We start from the raw sequence: 22,920 nt of genomic DNA on the forward strand, positions 1-22,920 counted from the left end.
GTTTATATTTCTTCTCTTGAAAAATTTTCTTCATATCCTTTGATCAGTGAATAATTCAGAATTTGATGTATTTATGTCAACCCCTATTATCTTGGATACTAGAGATATATAAGGCAAATGTTTTTGTTCCAAATAAATTTTCTTATAGCTGTGCTGACTTTGCTTATGGAAAGGACTTTTTCATTTTAGGTAATCAAAACTGTCTATATTATCTTTAATGACCATACCTATTAATATTTCATTAAGACTTCTCCCCTAGCCATATTTGTGAAATTAACCTCCCTCTAACTCAATTTTTTTAAAAAAATGATATGACCTTTTGTATTTTTGTGGCACATCCATTTGGAAATTGTGATATATGATGTAAACTGCTTCCCAGTTTCCCCAGCAGTTTTCATTGAATAAAGGGTCCTCCATGAGTAAAAGTTCTTTGGTTAATTGAATTATGGGGTACGGTGTTCAACTGCTTCTGAATTTTGCTTATCTAGTTCTACTAATGTACTTCTCTATTTTTCAAACCAGTACCAAATAATTTTGATGGCTATTGATTTGTGATATAGATTGATTTCTAGTAATGTTAGCCTGCTCCCTCCTCTCCCTACCCACCAATCCCCCCTTTTCCATTATTTCCCTTGAGATTTTAGATCTTTTGTTTCTCCAAATGAATTTAGTTTTTATTTGGATGATTTCTTTAAAGTAAATCCATGGTAGTTTGATTGGTATAGCATTAAACATGTAACTGAATTTAGGCAGTATCATTTTTATTACATTGCAGTGCCCAATCATTAATAATGAATGTCTCAAATAATTTAAGTATATATTTCTAGAAAGAGTGTTTTGCAATTTCTGTATGTCTTGATGGGTTAACATTCAAGAATTTTTTCCATTTTATGATCATTTTAAATGGTATTTCTCATTGTATATTTTGCTGGGTTTTGTTACCTACAAAATGACTGATGATTTTTGTGAATTTATTTTGTATATTACTAGTTTAACTTTTTACTTTATACTAGCTGTGTAACCCTAGGCAAGTCTCTTAATTGTTTGCCTCAATTCTTCATCTGTAAAATGAGCTAGAGAAGGAGATAGCAAACCATTCTAGTATCTTTGCCAAGAAAATTCCAAATGGGATTGCAAAGAGTCAGACGGGACTGGAATGATCAAACATCAACAAAAACTTTAACTAAAGCAACTGTTTCAGTTAAATTTTCAGATTGTCTTTGGAGTTAGAGCTAATATGGCAGAGTAAAAGTAGGGACTTAACCTGAGCTCTCCCCCAAACCCCTCCAAATACCCATAAAATTACTCTAAACAAATTCTAGAGCAGGAGAACTCACAAAATTACAGAGTGAAATAGATTTCCAGCTCAAGACAAACTGGAAGGTCAACAGGAAAGGTCTATTGCACTGGGCTGGAAGAGGAGCGCAGACCAATGCTGGCCAGACCTGCACAGACTGGGTCCCCCAGCAAACCTGGAGCAGGCCTCAGGGGACTGAATCACTGGCAGCTGTGGCAGTTTCCAGACTTCTCAACTCACAAATGCCAAAGACAACTTAAAAGGTCAGTAGGAAGGGTGTGTTGGGACCCAGGTAAGAGGAGCACAGTCCAGCCCCAGCCCCAGGGTGGGATGGTAGCTTCCAGAGCTCATGGCCCACAGACAGTGTGGAGATCAAGTGGCTGATCACAGGGGGATTGTAGGGATCTCTTTGCTGGTGCTGAGGCAGGATTCCCTTACTTCACCCTGTTTGGATCTGGGCCACAGTCCTGGGTGGTGGTCCTGGGGTGAGGAGGAGCACTGGCATGGCAAAGCTTGTGGCTGAAGTGAAGAAGGAATCCTCCTCACAGTTCCAAAGCAGAAAAGAATGCTTGTGGTCACTCACAGATCAGAGCACAGGCCAGGAAAGGAGTAAATACCTTTCTTTTGATCATGCCACCTTAGAAGAACTGAAAATTTACAGGCCCTAGAAGTATCTCTGAAAACAGCTGCACAAAACCCCTGAAGTTTGGGAGAGTACACCTTCCACATTGGAAGCAGAGTCTGACATTAGCAAAGAGTTAAAAAGTCAAGTAATTGGCTGGGAAAATGAGTAAACAGAATAAAAAACTCAGACTATAGAATCTTACTTTGGTGACAAAGAAGATCAAAACATACAACCAGAAGACAACAAAGTCAAAGCTCCTACATCAAAAATCTCTAAGAAAAATATGAATTGATTGCAGGCCATGGGAGAGGTCAAAGGATTCTGAAAAACAAGTAAGAGAAATAGAGGAAAATTTGGGAAGAGAGATGTGGGTGATGCAAGAAAATCATGAAAAATGAGTCAACAGCTTGCTAAAGGAGACCCCACCCCCAAATACTGAAGAAAATAACACCTTAAAAATAGACTAGGGGAAGCTAGGTGGCACAGTGAGTAGAGCACTGGCCCTGGAGTCAGGAGGACCTGAATTCAAATCCGGCCTCAGATACTTGACACAGTTACTAGCTGTGTGACCTTAGGCAAGTCACTTAACCCCAACTGCCCTCCTCCAAAAAAAAAAATTGACTAACCCAAATGGCAAAAGAGCTCCAAAAAGCCAATGAGGAGAAGGATGTCTTAAAAAACAGAATTGGCCAAATGGAAAAGGAGATCCAAAAGTTCAATGAAGAAAATAATTCCTTAAAAACTAGAATGGAGCAAATGAAAGCTAATGACTCTATGGGAATCAAGAAATTATAAAACAGAACCAAAAGAATGTAAAAAATAGAAGATAATGTGAAATATCTCATTGGAAAAACAACTGACCCGGAAAATAGATCCAGGAGAGATAATTTAAAAATTATTGGACTACCTGAAAGCCATGATCAAAAACAGAGCCTAGACATCACCTTTCAAGAAATTATCAAGGAAAACTGCCCTGATATTCTAGAACCAGAGGGTAACATAGAAATTGGAAGAATCTACAGATCACCTCCTGAAAGAGATCCCAAAAGGAAAACTCCTAGGAATACTGTAGCCAAATTCCAGAGTTCCCATGTGTATTAGCAAACACCCTAGCATCCTCAGGATGGCCTGGTAGCACAGGTTCTTTGATCTGCTTTTATAAAGGAATAACAGCTTCAAAGGGGATAACAATCCTACTTTAATTAAACAATGCAGACTTTATTCTATCTAACCTTCTCACAAGGGTTGCTGAGCACCAACTCCAACAGCATTCCCTAATCACCCTTCTCACAGGGGCCAATGAGGGGGGTGAGGGAACTCCCCTTACCTCTTGATATGGCCAATTGAGACAGGCACAACTTGTACACCCCCCTAAATCCCCTCAAACCTCAATGGGGGCCAGTTGAGGCAAACATAGATTCCCCTCAAGCCTTGATGGGGGCAGGTCAAGGCACACACAGCATCCTAGCTTGTGCATTTCAACCCTAAAAGTTCCCCACTCACTGATCAGTGCCTACCTGCTTTATACTTATACTCCACCCCTCCAGGGTCCTCACCTTTACAATCTAGACAGACAACACCTGGCTTTTACAATCTACACCAGTAGTGGTGGAGATGTTTTGAATGACAGAACTCATATCTAACACCTGGAAACAAGAGATTGTTATGGCCATGGATCATGGAAAACCAAACTCCAAAAAATACTAACAAAAATCAACTTTCCTTACGCTTATACCATGTCAAGGAGAAAATATTCCAAGCAGCTAGAAAGAAACAATTCAAGTATGGTAGAAACACAATCAGAATAACACTCAAGATATAGCAGCTTCTATATTAAGGGATCAGAGGGCTTGGAATATGATGTTCCAGAGGTCAAAGGAGCTAGGATTAAAACCAAGAATCACCTACTCAGCAAAACTGAGTATAATCCTTCAAGGGGAAAAATGGATATTCAATGAAATAGAAGACTTTCAAGTATTCTTGATGTAAAGACCACAGCTGAATAGAAAATTTGACTTTCAAAGGACAAGAATCAAGAGAAGCATGAAAAAATAAACAGGAAAGAGAAATCATAAGGGACTTACTAAAGTTGAACCATTTACATTCCTACATGGAAAGATGATATTAGTAACTCATGAGACCTTTCTCAGTATTAAGGTAGTTGGAGGGAATATATATACATATATATATATATGTGTGTGTGTGTGTGTGTGTGTGTGTGTGTGTGTGTGTGTGTGTATGTGTGTGTGTGCATGTATATACACATATATGTATGTATGCATATACATATATAAGTATATACACATATATGTATATATACATATACACAGACATATACATATATATTTATATATACACATATAAATATACATATTATACACATACACACACACAGTGTGAAGTGAATTTCATGAAGAGATGATATCTAAAAAATAAAATTCAAGGATGAGGGATGAATGTACTGGAAGAAGGAAAAAGGGAGAGGTAGAATGTGGTAAATTATCTGACATAAAAGAGGCAAGAAAAAGCTTTTACATTAGAGGGGAAGAGGCAGGAGGTGAGAAGGAATGAGTGAACTTTACTCTTATCAGATTGGCTGAAGGAAGGAATAACATACATACTCAATTGGGTATGGAAATCTATCTTACCTGCAGGAAAGTAGGGGAGAGGGGAGAAGGGGGGAGAGCATGATAGACAGGAGGGCAGATTGGGGGAGGGGGTAGTCGGAAGGAAACACTTTTGAGGAGAGACAGGGTCAAAGGAGAGAATAGAATAAATGGGGAATGGCATAGGATGGAGGGAAATATAGTTAGTCTTTCACAACATGACTATTGTGGAAGTGTTTTACATAACTACACATGTATAACTTATATTGAATTGCTTGCCTTCTCAATGAGGGTGAGAAGGGGAGGGAAGAAGGGAGAGAATTTGGAATTCAAAGTTTTAAAAATGCATGTTAAAATTGTTTTTACAAGCAACTGGGAAATAAGATATACAGGCAATAGGGCATAGAAATCTATCTTGCCCTACAGGAAAAGAGAAGAGAAGGGGATAAAAGAAGGGGGTGAGGTGATAGAAGGGAGCACAAACTGGGGAGAGGGGTAATCAGAATGCACACTGTTTTGGGATGGGGGGAGAAATGGGGAGAAAATTTAGAACTCAAAGTCTTGTGGAAATCAATGTTGAAAACTAAAAATAAATTAGTAACGCTAAAAAATTTTCATTGAATTTATGGGGTTATCTAAATAAACTATCATATTGGTTACAAGGACAATATTGGCCATTTCCTTGGCTATGTTTATTACAATTTCTATTTCACATTTAATATAGAGAGCATCAATAACACAAAATCAAATGATAATGAAGAAAATGCTTTACTCCTGATCTTTTTAAGAAAGTTTCTATATATCTTAGTTTTAGATAGATTAGCTCATGTTTAGGAAAAGTCCTTCTATTCATATGCTTTTTGATGCTTTAAAAAATGAATTGCTATATTTTGTCAATGGCTTTTTTAGATATCTCTTCATATTAGCATCAAGATCTTTATTATCTATGTTATTAATGAGATTCATTGTCTCTATAGCTTTATTAAGGTTGAAAACATCCTTTCATTCCTAGCATAAATCCAACATGTTCATGGTGAATGGTTCTTGGAAAATGTTGTTGGAGCTTCCTTCCTATCTAATATTTCTGCATCAGTATTCATTAATGGAAACATCCCAGTGCGATGGGAAAAGATCTAGATTTGGACCTAGATGATCTGGCTTCAAGCCCCACTGACGGTTACTACCTGTGTGACCTTAAGCAAGTGTCACTTAAGCTCTCATTAAGGTGAGGGGCTTTGTATCAAAGGACATTCCAGCTCTAAAACTATGTTCACATGGTCTCAGAATCCTATGACATGGTCTATAGTCTCCTTTGTCTGTTTTATATTTCCCTGGCTTAGGTAGCAGGGTCATACTTGTGTCATAAAAGGAATTTGTTAAGTGGCTTCCTTTTCAGTTTTATATGTTTTTGCTTATCTATTATTTACAAATGGGTACATAACACAGGGTTTAATTACTTACTAAATATTTGATAGAATCCACTTATAAATCCATCAGAGCCTAGGGTTTTTTTTTTCCCATTGCAAGTCTACTGCTAACTCAGTGTCTCTTTCTGAGATAAGATTGTTTAGATTCTCTATTGCTTTATTATCTGAGTATTTTGCATTTTTATAAGCATTTATCTAACTTATTTACATTTTCAGTTTTTTGGGGGGCATGTAATTGAGTTTAATGGTTTCTAATAATTTCTTGTTATAGCTTTATTTTTCCATTTGTTCTTAATTTTCCCTTCCAATTTTTATTTTATTTTGTTTTCTCTCCTCTTTTTATTCAAATTAGCTGTCTTGTCTACTTTATTGGTATATATTTATAACCAACTCAGTTTATCATTTCAATCATCTTTTTTAAGTTACATTTAAGTTTTCTTCAATTTTCAAAATCACGATTTTGTGCTAATTTGGGGTTTACTAAACTGTTGACTTTCTGGGCTTTCTTACTGCACATTAATTGTATTAGTCTTCTGTTGATATAAGTATTCAGTAATACAAAATTTCCCCTTTTATTGCTTTAGCTTCCTACCATAAATTTTAGGAGGCTGTCTTTTTATGATTAGGATTATACCTGCTAATACCTAATCTGAGTCCTTTGTTCACAAATCCCTTACCTGATTAGTAATTTTATTGCGATGTGATCTAAAAGGATATGTTTAACATTTAAATAGTTATGCATTTGTTTATAAGTTTTTTTTATGCTGTAGCATATGATCAATTTTTGTAATGGTGCCACACAATGCTGAAAAATATACTTACTTCTTTTAATTCCCATTCTGAAATCACCAAAGGTCTCTTATCTACTTTTTCTCAGTTTCCGCTGAGATCCTCAACTTTTAAAAATTTTTATATTAGACTCGTCTATGTCTGAAAGAAGAATGAAGTACCCAACAATCATTATTTTACTAGACCTTCCCACAGTTTTGTTAGCTTTCCTATTAAGTTACCATTCAAAGTTCATATATTTAACATTGATAGTGTTTTGTTAACTATGGTGTCTTTAGGTATAATGTAGTTTCCCTGCTTATTTCTCTTAATCACGTTGATTTTTACTATTGCTGCATCTGAGATCATGATTGCCATTCCTACTTTCATGTCTTCAACTGAGGGATAGTAAATTCTACTCCAACTTCTCAAAATAACTCTAGAAATCTTTAAGTATTCTTTTTTTGTGAAAAAATGGGGGTGTGTTTGTTTTCTGATTTACTTCTTGTTCCTTTTATGGATAAGCTCATGTCATTCATAATCACAGTTACGTTTGTTTGTTTTTCTCTATTATAGATTCTTATTTTCCCACCAACTTATGAGGGAAAAAAGGTAGTGGGGAGAAAAGAAGTTAGCACTAGGTATCTATATTTTAATTTCTTTAAATAATCTCATACCAATTCTCTCCTCTCCTCTTCTTGTCCCAGCCCAGACTGAAATCACTTGGTCTTGTACTTTGTCTTTTTTATAATCAGTGCACTAGAGTTATAGTTTATTTTGCCTGTGGATATCTCCTCTCTAGTTTTACCCTTCCCCCACCTTGAAACTCTTCTCAGCCCAGGTCTGCTTAACTTATTTTGTTTGTTTTAAATCTTACTTTGCCAAACTCAGGTAAAAATAAATTTTATCTGGAGTACGTTATCCTCTCCCTACCTCCCTGTTTTAACAATATTCTGTGGCACACCAATTATGAGAAAGAATAAAAAGAAACAATAAAATCCCCATTTCTTTAGCCCTTAATTCCTCCTTCTACCTTTCCCCCTCTCTAATTGATTTTGGCTATAGTGCCTTTCTACATGGTCTCTTCCTATCTGCTTGAAGTATTTTTTCTTTTATGTCTGGATTCTGGAGCTTGGCAAGCACATTTATGGTTATTTTAAGCATGGGGTTCCTCTTTGGTGGGACGTAGTACTATCTATCATCACTCTGCCCTCTAGCTCCTATTCTTTTGATTATTCTTTTGTATTTTCTTGAAATATTGGACTTTGGTTTGTGTGTGCATGTGTGTGTGTGTGTGTGTGTGTGTGTGTGTGTGTGTCTGTGTCTGTGTGTGTTTGTGTGTGTGAGTGATTATGCTTTTTTGGGAGTCCAATGATTTTTAAATTATTTCTCTTCACCCTGTATTCCAGGTTAGCTACTTTTGATAATGGATTTCACATATATTTTTCCTATTCCATTATCATTTGATAATGTTAACCAATACTTGACTTGCTGGGCTGTCCTGTGGTGACTATTTCATTCGTTTGTTACTACTTCCAAACTTGCCTTGGCTTTGAAGTTGCTGAAGCCACTTCCATATAGAGTCTTCAGTGCAGAGGACTTGAGTTGGGAGGGTTAAATTAAAAATTAAATTTAACAATTAAATTAAGTTAAAGACAAGAACAGAGAGAAAGGGGCCATAAGACCTCAGTCTTGGGCCTGGAATAGGAAGTGGAGGTGGGAGAGCCAGCAGAACAAGGAGATGATAGTGTAGACCTATGCTTTTTGGGTGGGAAGGATCACAGACACAACCAGAGAGATAACTTTAAGATCTACTTTCTACCAACATTAAATACAGAGATATATGATCACTAAATGTGTTTGTATAACATCATGAAACAGGTCCTGCAAATGAACAAAAGAGAATTCTGTGACAAAGTTCTCCAGGTAGTCATGTTTGCAGATAATGTTATACTGATTGCATAAAGTTCTAGAACACTATAAGGCCACGAAAACCATAGCTGCACAAGAGATTGGCCTGGATATCTACCCTGGAAAAACCAAATAGAATAACAATGCATATTTCAGGATTAGGAGTAGGAGTTAAATGGGCAAAGTGCACCAATAGATGCACTTGAAAACAAAAAGACAATTAGCAAGGGCCAGAAATTAAAAGAACTTAAAAGGTCAGGCTGAATCACATGTGAAAAGCTGCACAGCAATTTTAATGATGTCTAACTGTCCTCTGCTACAAAAGCCCACATTTTTGCCTCTATGTGAAAGGCAATGTGGTATATTGGATAAAAGTTGGTTTGAGTGTAATGGTAATGTAAATAGGAAGAACTTTCCTATTCATTAATAGGCCCATGTGACCTGCCTGGGTCATATGGAAGCCTGAGTCACATGAGCTTGGGGGGGAGGAGCTTGCCAAAAAGGTGGAGTAGGAGGGGGTAGAGCACAAAGTCAAAAATTGTTGAAGCTTGGAGAGAGAGAGAGGAGGCAGAGAGAGCAGCAGCTAGCATGTGTTAGAGAGGGGCATTTTGCCTAACGGAGCTTGGTTTGTGGGAAGGCCGGACAGAGGGAAGGCTTGGGGATGTCAGTGCCCTGGACATCGGTGCCCCCCTGCATTGCTAATGTGTATAGATTTCTTTGTTGCTATGATGGATTTGGCTTTGTGGTATTGGGATGTGGCTTTCCGGTGTTTGAATAAATGTTTTGGTTCTGCCTTCAATGAAGAGAGTCTGCTATATTTTGCAATTCAAAACTAAGCCAGCATATTCATAGCAGCTGCAGCGGCTGTGGGTACTGCATTGGTGCTACACTGAGTCAGGAGGACTTAGGTATAAGACCCACATACAAGCTATCTCTCTTAACTTCTCAGTGTTCCAGGCAATTCTCTAAACTAGAAGTTGCAGGAGCTCTCTATACGATGAAATGACAGTTATTTAAACACACACACACACACACACACACATATACACACAAATTCTTGATGCTATATGGCTATAAGGGCAGCTAGGTGGTGCAGTGCATAGAGTATTTGGCCCTGGAGTCAGAAGGACTCATCACCCTGAGTTCAAATCTGGCCTCAGACTCTTAGTATCTATATGACCCTGGGCAAGTCACTTAACCCTATTTGCCTTTATTTCCTTACCTGTAAAATGAATTGGAGAAGGAAATGGCAACCTACTCCAGTATTTTTGCCAAGAAAACCCCAAATGTGGTCACAAAGAGTCAGGCATGACTGAAATAACTGAACAAAAAATATGACTACAATTCATGAAACAAATTCTGTCACATGAACCATAATTGCAGGAGACCAAACAGACAATAAAAAAAAAAAGACATGACAGGTGTAAATAAGCAACAGCATACTATCAAAGCTGATCTTCTATGCTAGGGTCTATTCTAGCCCCAAGGCAAACCTGCTAGTCCATCCCATAGATATAAGATACTGAATATATGAAGTACCTAGCTTGAATAGATTCTTTACAAATCTTTATTGAATGAATTATATTTTATTAGGATTACTGCCATGTTAGTGTTTCTAGTAAATTAAAATGCAGAAATTAAAACCATCTACTCATTTTTTTTCTTAAGGAATTTTCCCATAAATTACATAAATAGAAGAAAAGGAATGGTGGAAAATAGGAAGGAGGGGGAACTGAATTATTGCAAGGAGGAAGAGTCAGAGAAGATTTGACTTTTTCGTATTTCATATCAGAAGAGACATATTTCAGAGACTTAAAAGAGCTACTTCAAGGGTTACAAGGCCTTTGCACTGCCTATCCCCTTCTGGAGTCATAACTTTGGGACCACAATTGTCATTTTATGATTTGTCTGCTAGATACATGACTGACATATTGGAAGGCACATTCTATCTTGGGCCAAGTGCCCAATATTCTAGATTTTGGCTCACCACTTTTTAGCATTCTAAAAGTGTTGAAATGACATTCTTTCATATTATTTTGTGTTGCAACACTTGGACAGTCACATGAAATGACACATGAAAAAATTTCAGTACTATTTATAAGTACATAACTTTGCATTTTTCTCTGAAAGAGTACCCAGTTAAGTTTCTATAACTAATCCTCTGAAAATTATAGCTTACAAGGGCAAAGCTTCCATTGATAAGGAATCAAATTTTAATAAACCATCCTCAAAAGAAGAAATACAAACTTTGAACAATTATATGAGGCATGTTTCAAATCACTATTGATAAGAGAGATGCAAGTCAAAACAATTCCGAGATTTTACCCCATACTCCCAAAGTTGGCAAAGATAGCAAAAGATTAGAATGATCAGTGTTGGAGGAGCTTCAGAAATACAGACATACTAACACACTGTTGATAGAGATATAAACTGGTTAAACAATTCTTGAAAAAAATTCAGAATTATGCTAGAAACTCAACTAAAATGTCCACAACTTTTGCTCGGGAGGTCTGACTTAAATCCCAAGGAGGCTGAAGGCAGAAATAAAGGTCCCAAAAGCACCAACATATTTATAGCAGCACTTTTTGTGGCAGCAAAGAACCAAAAACAAAGTAGAAGCCTATGCCTTGGGAAATGACTAAAATAGTAGTGTATTAATGTAATGGGATTGTTTATTCACCATAAGAAACAACGAATTTGAACAATTCAGAAAAGCATGGAAAGACATATTAGCTGATACAGAATGAACTAAGAAGAACCATGAAGTAAATACATATAATGGCTACAACAAAATAAATGGAAAAGGCCGAAAGAAAAGAAAATGAACTCTGTCTAATTATAATGACTAAGCTTGTCTCTGCAGAAGAGCCAAGAATTACATAAACTATCAGACTCAACTAATGTGTTAGTTTTGCTTTTTTCCTTCTTTTTTTTTCTTTGTTACAAGCTCACTGGGGAAGAGTGAAGGGAAGGATATAATCAGAAATGAAGGTAAAGTAAAAATTAAAAGGGACCAGGAAGAATTATCTTTAAAATTTAATTTTTTACTTGCAAAGTACAGTACAAGTTCTAAGACTACTGATTTTTCTGCCTTGTTTACTATACTGCTTTAAATTACAAGCATTTGGAAATTATACTTAACACACATTTTGTCTCAGCAGATCTTCCTAGGTCCCTGGAGCACCAAACTATAGCATTTCTTTTACAATATCCTAACAAAAACTCGGTACCACACAGACACAGAGCTTTTAAAAAAAGAGCACCTATTTGTAAGTCTTATGAAAAGCTTTCAAAATCACTTATTTTTTTATGAGAGACTTAGTGGCGTATTCTATACTCAAAATGGAAAACATGTTGAATTTAATTGTCATAACTATACAGAATAAAAGTCAGCCACCTTCTATAAATGCTTATGGTTTTAATGGACGCATGCTTCCTTTCCATTAGCAACTGGCATACTGTTTTTAGTGAATGTACTTTATGGAGAGGCTTGTTTAGCTGTTTCTTGGAAAGAGGCTATTTTGTCAAAACAAAAAATATCAGTGAATTTCAAAATAAATACAATAAAAAGGCTTATGGCAAGCATGCTATCATGAGACATTTTCAGAAGCATTTTCTAAAATTCAATCATATCAGTATCTGGATGCTTAATTCTGATGACATACAACTTGATATATGCCTTGCTAAAATGCGAGTAATAAAAATAACTCACATTCTGACCTTGAAGACAGAAAACACAAAAAAGCATGCTCTTGTGTTCTATCTAGCTTTGTATACAGTTTAGTTTCATTTGGGGCAAGAGCCATTAGTATTTTTCCCCTAGTATTGAGAGAAAACCAGAAGCTTTGGAATGATCACTCACCAATGAAAAATACAAGATACTTCAAAAGTAGGAAATTGTGTTACAGGAGAATACCTATGAATTAGATTTGAAATTTATGCAGACTCACTTAGAAGTCTGGAAATAATGTAACGATTGTTTTGACATGAAGATTTATAGATATATAGGTATATGTGTGTATGCACATACATACACACATATACATACATATACACACATATGTGCATTTGTGTGTGTGTGTGTGTGTGTGTGTGTGTGTGTGTGTATACATTCATAGCATTTCCAGAATTTTATTCTGTTTGGGGCTTGACTTCACCGTCATCTTAGCTTTTTTTAAACTCAAGTCAAACATTTCATTTGGCCTTTCTTAGATTAACTTAATGGAAAAATTTGTCCCTACATCCTTAGTTGTGGATTTTCATGCTACAGAGTACTCCATTTGTACTTAATATCAAGTAAAATCATTAGCAACTCATTGTGTAGAATGCGCAATATTCTTGGCAGAAATTAGCAATTTAAATTTGCTGAATGAATCTGTAGCACAATGCAGAAATGACAGATATCAAAGCTTTATACTGTTGTAAAGAAACAAATATTAAAAGATCCCAAGTTAACAATAATGAATATGTTCTTTATTCTTAAAAAATATACAATCTTTGATAATCACTTATTTTTTATACAGATGAATTGTTGTTTTAATATTTTCCTATTAATCTGAGACAAACCATGAAATTCAATATTGTTCACCATGACCAATCCATGAAATTTGCCAACTTTGCTCCTGATTTTCACAGAGCCTTACTCTTAGATCGAATGATCCACTAGACAGAAGGGCATTTTTTTCCTCTCTGGTAATTCAGTTTATAAGATATATTATAAGTCTAAAACCCTGAGATTTTCACGATTATGAAATTATAAAATCTAAAGCTCATGGAAATATATTTTACTATTTCTTGCCCCTTTCTGAGTTTTCCATTTCTAAAATTAGTCCTCAACCTAAGGCTGTCAGAGAGAACAATCTGTATGCAGCCAATTTGTTAAAAGCCAAAGAGTGGGTGAAAATTATAGGGAAATTGAAATAAAGATTGTTAATTACTTTTGGAATTTCTAACATAAAAAAGTCTTGAAGATTCTCTGAAAATAATTATTTTTACTTCATCCTACCCGGTGACTTAAAGAAAGACATATTAGTAGGTAGGCCTGATTTATCTGAAGCAATGACAATGCCATGAGAATTTCTTAATAATTTATAAATTAAATACATAGGCAGATGAAGTTACTATTTGGTTGACAGGAAATGGGGGTGGGCATGGAGGTAAGGGTTGGAGTTTAACTCAAATTCTGTTTTGAAGTTCTTCTATGTTAAATAATGTTCTACCGCAAATACCATTACAGTAAGAAGATACCTAGCTGTACCAGGAGCCTAATACTTTAATTTATAATATCTATAGCTACCTTCTGGAACATATTAAAATTAATCAAAATAATCAGAATTCCATAGCAATTCACAAAATTTTTTTAAAGCTTCAAAACTCTCATGAACCTGAAATCACCTTCATGCTACCAAGAGACATCCCTGTAAGACTCTAATGAAAGTACATCATATATTTTCATAATTGAGGCAATGATTACATTTCACATTTGAGTGTTGATTTTTACCTTTCAAAATGCTTTTCCCACATTAGATTTTATTTGGTCCTGATGAAAACTCTGTGAGGCAGGTATTATCTTCATATTATAGATGAGAAATTTGAAGTTAAATGATTATCTAAGGTCATATGGCTAATTATTAGTGCATCTGGAATTAGAAATTTAGTCTTCTAATTTGTAGTCCTGTGTTCTTTTCATTCCTTTACACTAAAAATGAAAACCACGTTAAGAGATAGTGGATAAGACATGGGAATCCAAGTCAGGAAGGCCTATGTTCAAATCCCACCTCAGACAGTTCCTCATCTATAAAATGAAGCAGCTGGACTTAATGGCCATCCAGCTCTGTCCAGCTCTAAATCTGTAATCCTATGAAGAACAATTACTTATATAAATCATGCAACATGAAAATAATAAGAATCCTACTTACTTATATAATTCTGTTAATGGTGATGTCAAAATTATCAGTGTTGTAAACAGATTATTGCAGTGGGTATGAATTTTCAAGATCTTTTCATTTATACATTCACGAGGATTCAAAAGTTCTTGCACTGATCTACAAATTGACCAGAACATTTCCTCCATACATATTAAAACTGCAGTAACATCAAATCTATAAAAGTAAAGAGACAATTATATTTAATAGCGATATTTTGGCCTTGATATCTACAACATCACCCATATGTGGAATAAGAAAAAAAATGCCTGTGTATAGAAGATTGAGTTTGTTCTATCAATAATAAATGGGGAAAAAAGATTAAACAATGCAAATAAAGTTTCTCATCTCTTATGTGGGAGGCAGACATAACATTCTTGTTAGCAAAAATAAGGCCTAGAAGTGGAAAACATTTCAGAAGTATAAATCTATCTTAGCTATGTGGCATGCTTAGTTTGCATTATCAGTGAAGAAAATGAGATATGGTTTCAAAAAAAAAGGAAAAGAAAGCCATGTGAAATTGAATTAAAAGAAAGAGGTATCCAAAATTTGCTTTTGCTACCAGAAAGCATGTGGACAGATGTTAAAAGATGACCTTACCCAGTGTCAAGATACAGAGAAAAAAGATATAGGACCCAGTAAAGAGCCAGCATGGCAAGTAGGGGATAAGCAGAAGGGATGACACCTTTGGAACAACTGGAGAAACTTGAACTTTGAGAATTTTCTGATTCTAATTTTACTGGTTACAAAACAATGAAATATGTGAAAATATGCTTATAGTATTCACTAATTTCCAACATGTCTTTGTCTTCTTGTTTTTTATTTTAGCTAAAGATTCACAAATATAGCATTACCTCAACAGGTTCTATTTAAAATTATTTTTGTATGTAAATGAATCTTATGTATCTCATTTAACTTTTTAAACTTGAATTTGCTATTTCTTAAATTTCTGTAGACAGAATTAAAGAAGTAAAAGATGAGAGACAAAGTAGAAATGAGAGGATAAAAGGGAGAAGAACTGAAGAAATGTTTGGTCAGTCCAGGTATCTTGCTGGGAAATCTTGCCTTTTGGCTTCAACTTATTTGGAATATTTCTGCTAAGTGTCTAAATATCTTTAGCCATTATGTGACAATATAAATATTTACAAAATGTCAAATAGGGCATGAAGACTGTACGAAGTCCATCAAGACTAACTATCCTTGAGTGGATTCAAATGTAGTTCGTATATAGGTTTTGCTAAATAAATTACAGATGATTAAAATAAGGGGTATAAGGTAATATATATAATTTAAATTACCCACCAGGAAGCATTAATTTTGGATTGGCATCTTATATATAATAGGTACTAATATCACGTATGTTTAATAGGATTGTATTAGACAGATGTTTAAGGAATGTGTCCCATTCACTACAGGAGGCTTGAGGTAACTTTTAAATATAAAATATTAGATTAAATTACAAAATCCATTGTAGGGAAGGGTAGTCTCTGGCTTTGAATACAATGTTTATACTACCAGCAGAAACCAATCACTTGAACAGTATAGTTAAGCAATTAAATACATTTCATACTTCATGTGAATGTACTTCTGTTGAGTATGCTATGAAGTAATGACTACAAATCTTATAGTCAAAAGTGATTTATTACTAAGTCGCCTTAATGAAAGAAAATATTTTATGCCTTCAAATGAAATTTTTCATTTTGTTCTTCAGCAGAGAATATTTTTTATCTTATTCAGTAATGTAAAACAGCTTTAGAAAATACTGTATTTATGAAACACTGACACCAGGCCTAGACACTCTGAAAACTGCAAGATACTTTGGAAGAAAGTGATCAAGAAATGATTCTTCCTTACTGGAAAAAAAGCTCCTTAATATCTGTAGAAGACTACAGGTATCCCAAAAGATACCTAAAATTGTGTGTATGTAAAAGATATGTATTAATTATATGAAAACAGAATATTTTAAAAACAGTATCACTTTAATAGTGTTGCTGTAGGATACCATTTAATATATGAAATTAAATTATGAAACTTACTAATTATTACTAATTCACTTCAAAGTTAATGTCCCTGATTTAATACATAATTACTGTTGCCCCTAATCTTCCTTGAAATTATAATGTGTTGAAGTAGTCCTTATTAATACAAAATAAGAACAAAGAAATCAAAGAAAGAAATAAGAAAGGATAAAAAGGTACAATAGATGAAGAGAAAGGAGGTAGGAACTTTGAATGAGCTAAGGATTACCATTATTTAAAAAGGAATTTCCTTAATTTGGTTGTACAACTGTATTATAAAATTCTTGAAACAAAGTTTTTTAGGAATATTTCACAATTCCCTTTAACTATCTAAGGAGATTTACCTGTTACCCTTTAAAGAGTCATAAAAATTTTAAATAGGAACAGGGTTTTTGTTAGATGAGTCAGAATTAAATTATGACTAACATAAAATTAAGGAAAACCATATATTTAAAACAAAGTACCTAGAAATCATATTTCAATTACCTTATCTGTGGAGTTCTCTTATAACTGGGATGGGCCTGAGAATATCTGGAGGCCAGCAGATCCAAAGATTTCTCCAAAACGTCTATGAGAATCTCTTGGGCTAACTTGGGGGGTAGAACAGCCCACAGATCATGATGGAGAGCACAGCAGAAATAATGCCACATCTGGATAGAGAATGAGCATCTTTCCCCCTGGCAAAACCACCACACATTAAACAATAGAATCACATCTTCCAAAATGTCAACTTGGTTCCTGTGAATCTTATTAGTTCAGGCTGAAAGGAAATAGCTGAAGAGTTTGAGACACTAGACGACCAAGAAAGATTCTTGACAAGATGTAAAACATCTTTATTGACAAAGAAACACATGTTCTTTTTCAATTACAAAACCAACTATTCTACCACAAGGCCAAACCACAAGCATTTAACCCACCATACCCTTAATTAACCTACTCCTGACCTATTGTTTAAAATTTACTTTAAAACTATCTGCTTCGTAGTTGCTATACTAGTCAGGCTAGCTTAAGATAGTGGCCAGAACTTCTAAAAACATGACTCAAATTATTTAAATTACTTAAATATGTATATTTCTCTACAACTATTATCATTACTGACAGAATTTTATAAATGTTTCAAATTGACCAATTATGATAAAAGGGCAGCAGTAAAAATAATCTTGCAACTGCATTCTTACAGCTATAAAAGTAACCAAAGGGGTTGGGAAACTTTTGAAGATTACATTAAGATATTTCACCTATGACATCTTAATAATACCAGAAGAAGACACCAAAATCATATAACTTATAAGGCTTCTAGGCAGATGTTTTATTTTTATTACTTAGCATTTTAACTGTACTTCATATATTCAACAGCCAAATTCTCATTCTTCTCCCCCACCTCTACAAATCTCTTCTCTGCACAAAGCTTCCCCTGACTGCAAGGGGAACTTTCCAAGTAGTGATGGCACATGGGAAAAAGAGAGAAATAAGAATATGGCTCCAAATATCTTTAAATCATTAAGTAGTTAACAGTCTTATAGAATAAACTGACCTTTTTGTCAAACCAGATCACACGATTATTTGGTATATTTCCACATTATATGATAATGTAAATAATATGGGATATAGCACTCTTTCTATATAATTTGGATCCTGTGCATGTAAAAATATCAAAATAATGAGACATTATATTTTCTCTTCTTAGATTAAAATGTCTGTTTCAATCATGACTTGTAATTCTGAATTGTGACTCTTCAAAGAGGCATCTGTTACCCTCAAAGTTTATGGTCCCATAAGTAGACACATTTAATAAGTCACTTTATGGATATTAACTTTTGATTACTAAAATTATTTGCATCCAATGGAATAATGGTTTGTATTGATCTCATGGATTTTGGAGACAAAGACACATTGTTATCCCTACAGGAAGCATCTTTACCACCACTTTCACTCCAAGAGAAGTTCAAACTAGAGCCAGAATTTCAAATCTCTACTTTCCTAGTTGATGACTAGATTAGGTCTATGACTGGATAAAGGCATGAGCTTATAAAATTAGGTTGAAGTAGGCCCATGACAGTGCCTCATATTTTCTGTGGTGCCCAATGATAAACAAGCATGTTTTTAAAAGTACAAACTAAATACAAAGAAATCTGGCAAAATGGAAAGAAAAAAAAGCAGGACTAGAAGAATGAAGAAAATACCAACAACAATCACATGAGGAAAAGTGCATGCAAATGAATGGACAAGGAATTATGATGGGTACTTTGAGGGAATAACTAAGCATGTCATGATACTTTATGCAGTGAAATTAATTTAAATTTAAATAGTTACTAAGCAAATTTAATTATATGTCCAATGTTAAGTTTTTAATAAAAAAATTTAAACAACCTGAATTTTAAAAAACAAGCTTTGCATTTGCTTGTCTCATATTTGGGTGGGGAGGCCCTGTGTTGTTGGGGATGGGAGGGTGTGACATTGCCATAAAGTAGAATTTAGTGACGATTTGACTACGTTTATATCACCATTCCTGAAGAAAGTCAGATATGCTTACAACACCTTGGCTCTTGTGATCTTCTAAGTTCTCAAAAATATGGGAAAATCAACTTTATTAAGATTTATACTATAAGAATAACCCCTCATGTTTTATATTTCTTATTTTTAGTGTGTATAAATTGAATTATGATATCACATGATATAGAAGTGATATTTATACATATATGGATATGTAAATATGCATTACTCATCACTATGTTCCAATGGACATAAATGTGCCTTATAGACCTCCTCACAGCTGAACTTCATTTGAAAAAGAAGAGGAATCAAGTGTTTGTTTTTTACGATCCACCACATTCTTATTGCTTATACTTGTATAAAATGCTTTCTTTTTACTTCAAATGATCCTAAACTGGCAATCTTTCTAACAAGGCTTTTCAAAATGTGTACTGTTACAGCAGAAGCAACAGTGTTTTCATTAAAGACAAAATATGATGCATTCATTTTTTCTGACCTGTTTCTTTATTTGTTGTAATTTCAAAACTATTCTACTGGTAAACATCTGTTATTTTTGCAGACTCAGTATAATGTGAGCAGATGTGAGCTTTTATTTAGATTATATGTCAGGAAACAAGCAGCTGGGCTTTATTACATAAGCCACTCAGTATTATCTTTGAACAGACAATTTGTTATTCTTTGACTATTGGAAAACATAAGTTGCCCAAATTTGCGGCAGATGTGAACCCTGGTAAAAGCTTGATTTTTAAAATGTACTCTGAATACAACCAGCACTTAATCTGTGAGATACTAAACCTTTAGGTTTTCACACCCTGACAGTTTTGGGGGAAAAACAGTTTTATGGAAGTAATATAGTTAGGGTAAAATTGATATCACAAAACCATGGGTGCATATTGTTTCAGATGTTGTAAATTAATTTATTTTCCCATCCCTGTTCTTTCTATATGGGAGTCTGTTCCCTGAGAGCATTATCGTGCCTCCAGTCATGGGGATGCTATCTCCTGTTCTTTCAAGTCAACCCTACTAGAATATTTTACTACTTCTGTTTTACAAATCAGTTGGAATAATAGGAGAAGGAATGGGGGAAGTAAGTGAGAAAAAAAATCATGTCAGATACTCCAGATGTCAAAACATTTAAAACCCAACACTATTTTTAGAAGGTTTTTATTTTCGGTGTATAGAAAAGCAGGATCACTTTATTTTTCAGAGCATAAATAACGATGCACCAGCTCTACAATTAAATTGTAACTACTGACCATGTAAGTATATGGAAGCTACTGTACCATGTAATCACAGAGTAACTATCTTGTTATTTCTGTCTTCTAAACTAGAGCCTATATCATAAGATCTAAAAGCTGCATGTTACATGGTAATTTGTTTTCTTAACTACTTGGTAGCTTCAATAATAGGGCCTGAAAATCCACTTATTGTTTATGTCATTCTATGAAGCTATTCTCTGCATCAAATTGCATTTAAGGAAGCATTTAGAGCTGACCAATTAAATAGTGTTGGATATATATGGTCCTTGAAAATATCATAGAGATGAATAATTTTCATTTTGATATATTCTCAGTTAGAAAAATTCAATAAGCACATTTCAAGCTTTCAGTTTACCTGAAACCAAACTGGGGAATTTGTGAGACTGCCAAGAGAGGAAAATGCTCAACGCCTCAATTCTTATCTCCAGCTACCAGCTGTATGATGGTATTCTGCCTTTCTCTCCCTTACTTGTTCTCTCTACTGATTCTTTAAGAAGCATGCTGTGTGGGGCAAAAGTAGAATTGATGTGGTTGCTAAACCCATCTGGGAAGGGCCACTGAAGAAGAGAAAGAATGATTCAGAAGAAACAGGCTCTTTCCAAAGCTTCTAATCTGCTTCTCCTTTTCTTTAATGGCGAGTCTTGGGGTAACAATTGTCCTACAAGTAAATGAAGCATAATCATAACAATAATAATTGATATTTGTGTAGGCCTTAAAAGTTTCAAAGGTGTTTTATATACATTATCTCGTTTTATCTTGTGAACTTCCACTGTAATTAAGGTGTCAAAATTACTGACTAGGTTCAACAGACATCACCTAGTATGCTCAACATTAGTTCTCATGACAACGAACAAAAACAGAAATTGGGATCTCTAATCTGGAGGAAAGGGTTAAGTACAAAAAACTATTCAAGGTTTACATAGTTAGGGAATTTTTTTTAAATCTTCGATTTAACTTGAAATTAGCTTCAAGGAATTTCAAATAATGTAGTTGATGTATAATCAATGGGATTTAAGGGGAAAAAATACAATCAAATCCTGATGATGAATAATTTGCTGCACTGGGAATCACTAGGGTTTAATTTCAGGATAACTTTGGGATTTCAAGACATAGACCAAATGAGTGAATGCAAATCATGATCAAATTCATGAAAAAGGGAAAAGGAATAAGAAAAATAGAAAATATTTAATAAACCATGCTTATCAAAATATTTTGATACTTTGACCTGTCACATCATTGCTGTTGTCCTTCCTCCAATGATTAAAATTATAATCTATACGCATTCCTCCCATTCTGTGTGATTTCTGTCCATGGTCTCCCATAAATCAACCACATAGAGTTGACCCAATTTGCTAGGATCATCCTCTAATTCTTTTACTATTGTATGGATACCAAAGCAGCAAAATAGATTTTCCATCAGTTATGGCCAGTCCAACTTTTCTGGTCACACATCAATCCACTGACATCTTTTATACATCTTTCTCTTGTATAAGTTAGTTGGTAATGCATTGTCATGTACTCACAACAACTGGGTGATCTGCGGCTTAATTCTTCAGAAACTGTCATAGGAGTATATCTAGATCTATAAGGGATCTTAGAAATCATCTATTTCAACCCTCATTTTCCACATGAGAAAATTGAGGGTGGGGAAGCTTACCCAATGTCACAAATGTTATAAAAATCAGAGCTGGGAACTGGGCTCCTCTAAATCCTTCCACTGTATCACAATGTTTACCAAAACATCAACATAGAAGCATACTTAGATCTCTGATCTTGCATGCCTGTCCTTCCTATATGATTTTTGTCCATGTACTTATAAGTTCCCACAAATGAACTCCACTTCACATTCTAAAGCTTCCTTTGTTTTCTCTTGACATTACAAAGATACCAGATGGGCTGAAAAACCGTTATCACTCACTCTTGCTATGTGACCAATCTGCATTTTTTTTCAATTACGTATTTTTTGTTGACAACAACCTTTACATGCAACTCATCTCCATCGCTCCTTATTCATTTTATGTTATTTAGGCTGCTAGAAACATCTATATTTGACTTCTGAATGCTAATTAATTTTAATACTTTGGAGACTATAGTGTTCCATGACTTTCAACAACATTAGTTGAATATTAGCATTAAAAAGATGGGCCTTCATCTCAGGGAGAAGTTTGGAATGATTCAAAGAGTTTAGTAATCTACAGACAAACTAGCCCACTCTCCTCCCCCTGCTTATCTAAGCCCAACTTACTATTAGCAATTTGTAACATAAATTTGTAATATACTAAAAAATTTATGTACATACATATATATACATATATATTTAGAGAGAGAGAGAAATGTACATACACATAATCTCTATACTGTCCATATAACTATATATCATAGATTAGGTAATAAACACTCCGCACACTTTGAGTGGTTATGGAACTCATCTAGGAGTCTCTGAAATGTTCTAAGAATTGAATCACTTCAATAATATGTGCAAAAAGGAAGATCTGGAGGATCTCATTATCTAAAAGGAATTTCTCTTCAACTTGGACTGTGTAATGACTCTTCTCCATAGCAATAGCAACCATGACCACTGAGCATATTATT

The 22,920-nt window shown here is 34.6% G+C and overlaps 1 protein-coding gene across 1 annotated transcript in view; it reads right to left on the minus strand.

The window, feature by feature from the left end:
• Nucleotides 1-22,920, minus strand: part of KIAA0825 (KIAA0825 ortholog) — a 502,236-nt gene that overhangs the window by 359,972 nt on the left and 119,344 nt on the right. Inside the window, exons 9-10 of the mRNA XM_036750217.1 lie at nt 17,063-17,253; nt 14,553-14,735 (exon numbers count right to left, since the gene is read on the minus strand). Of these exons, the coding sequence (XP_036606112.1) occupies nt 14,553-14,735; nt 17,063-17,253 (374 nt within the window). The remainder of the gene's footprint in view (nt 1-14,552; nt 14,736-17,062; nt 17,254-22,920) is intronic.

The sequence above is a fragment of the Trichosurus vulpecula genome, chromosome 1 (genome assembly GCF_011100635.1).
Source record: "Trichosurus vulpecula isolate mTriVul1 chromosome 1, mTriVul1.pri, whole genome shotgun sequence".
Classification (NCBI taxonomy): Eukaryota; Metazoa; Chordata; class Mammalia; order Diprotodontia; family Phalangeridae; genus Trichosurus; species Trichosurus vulpecula.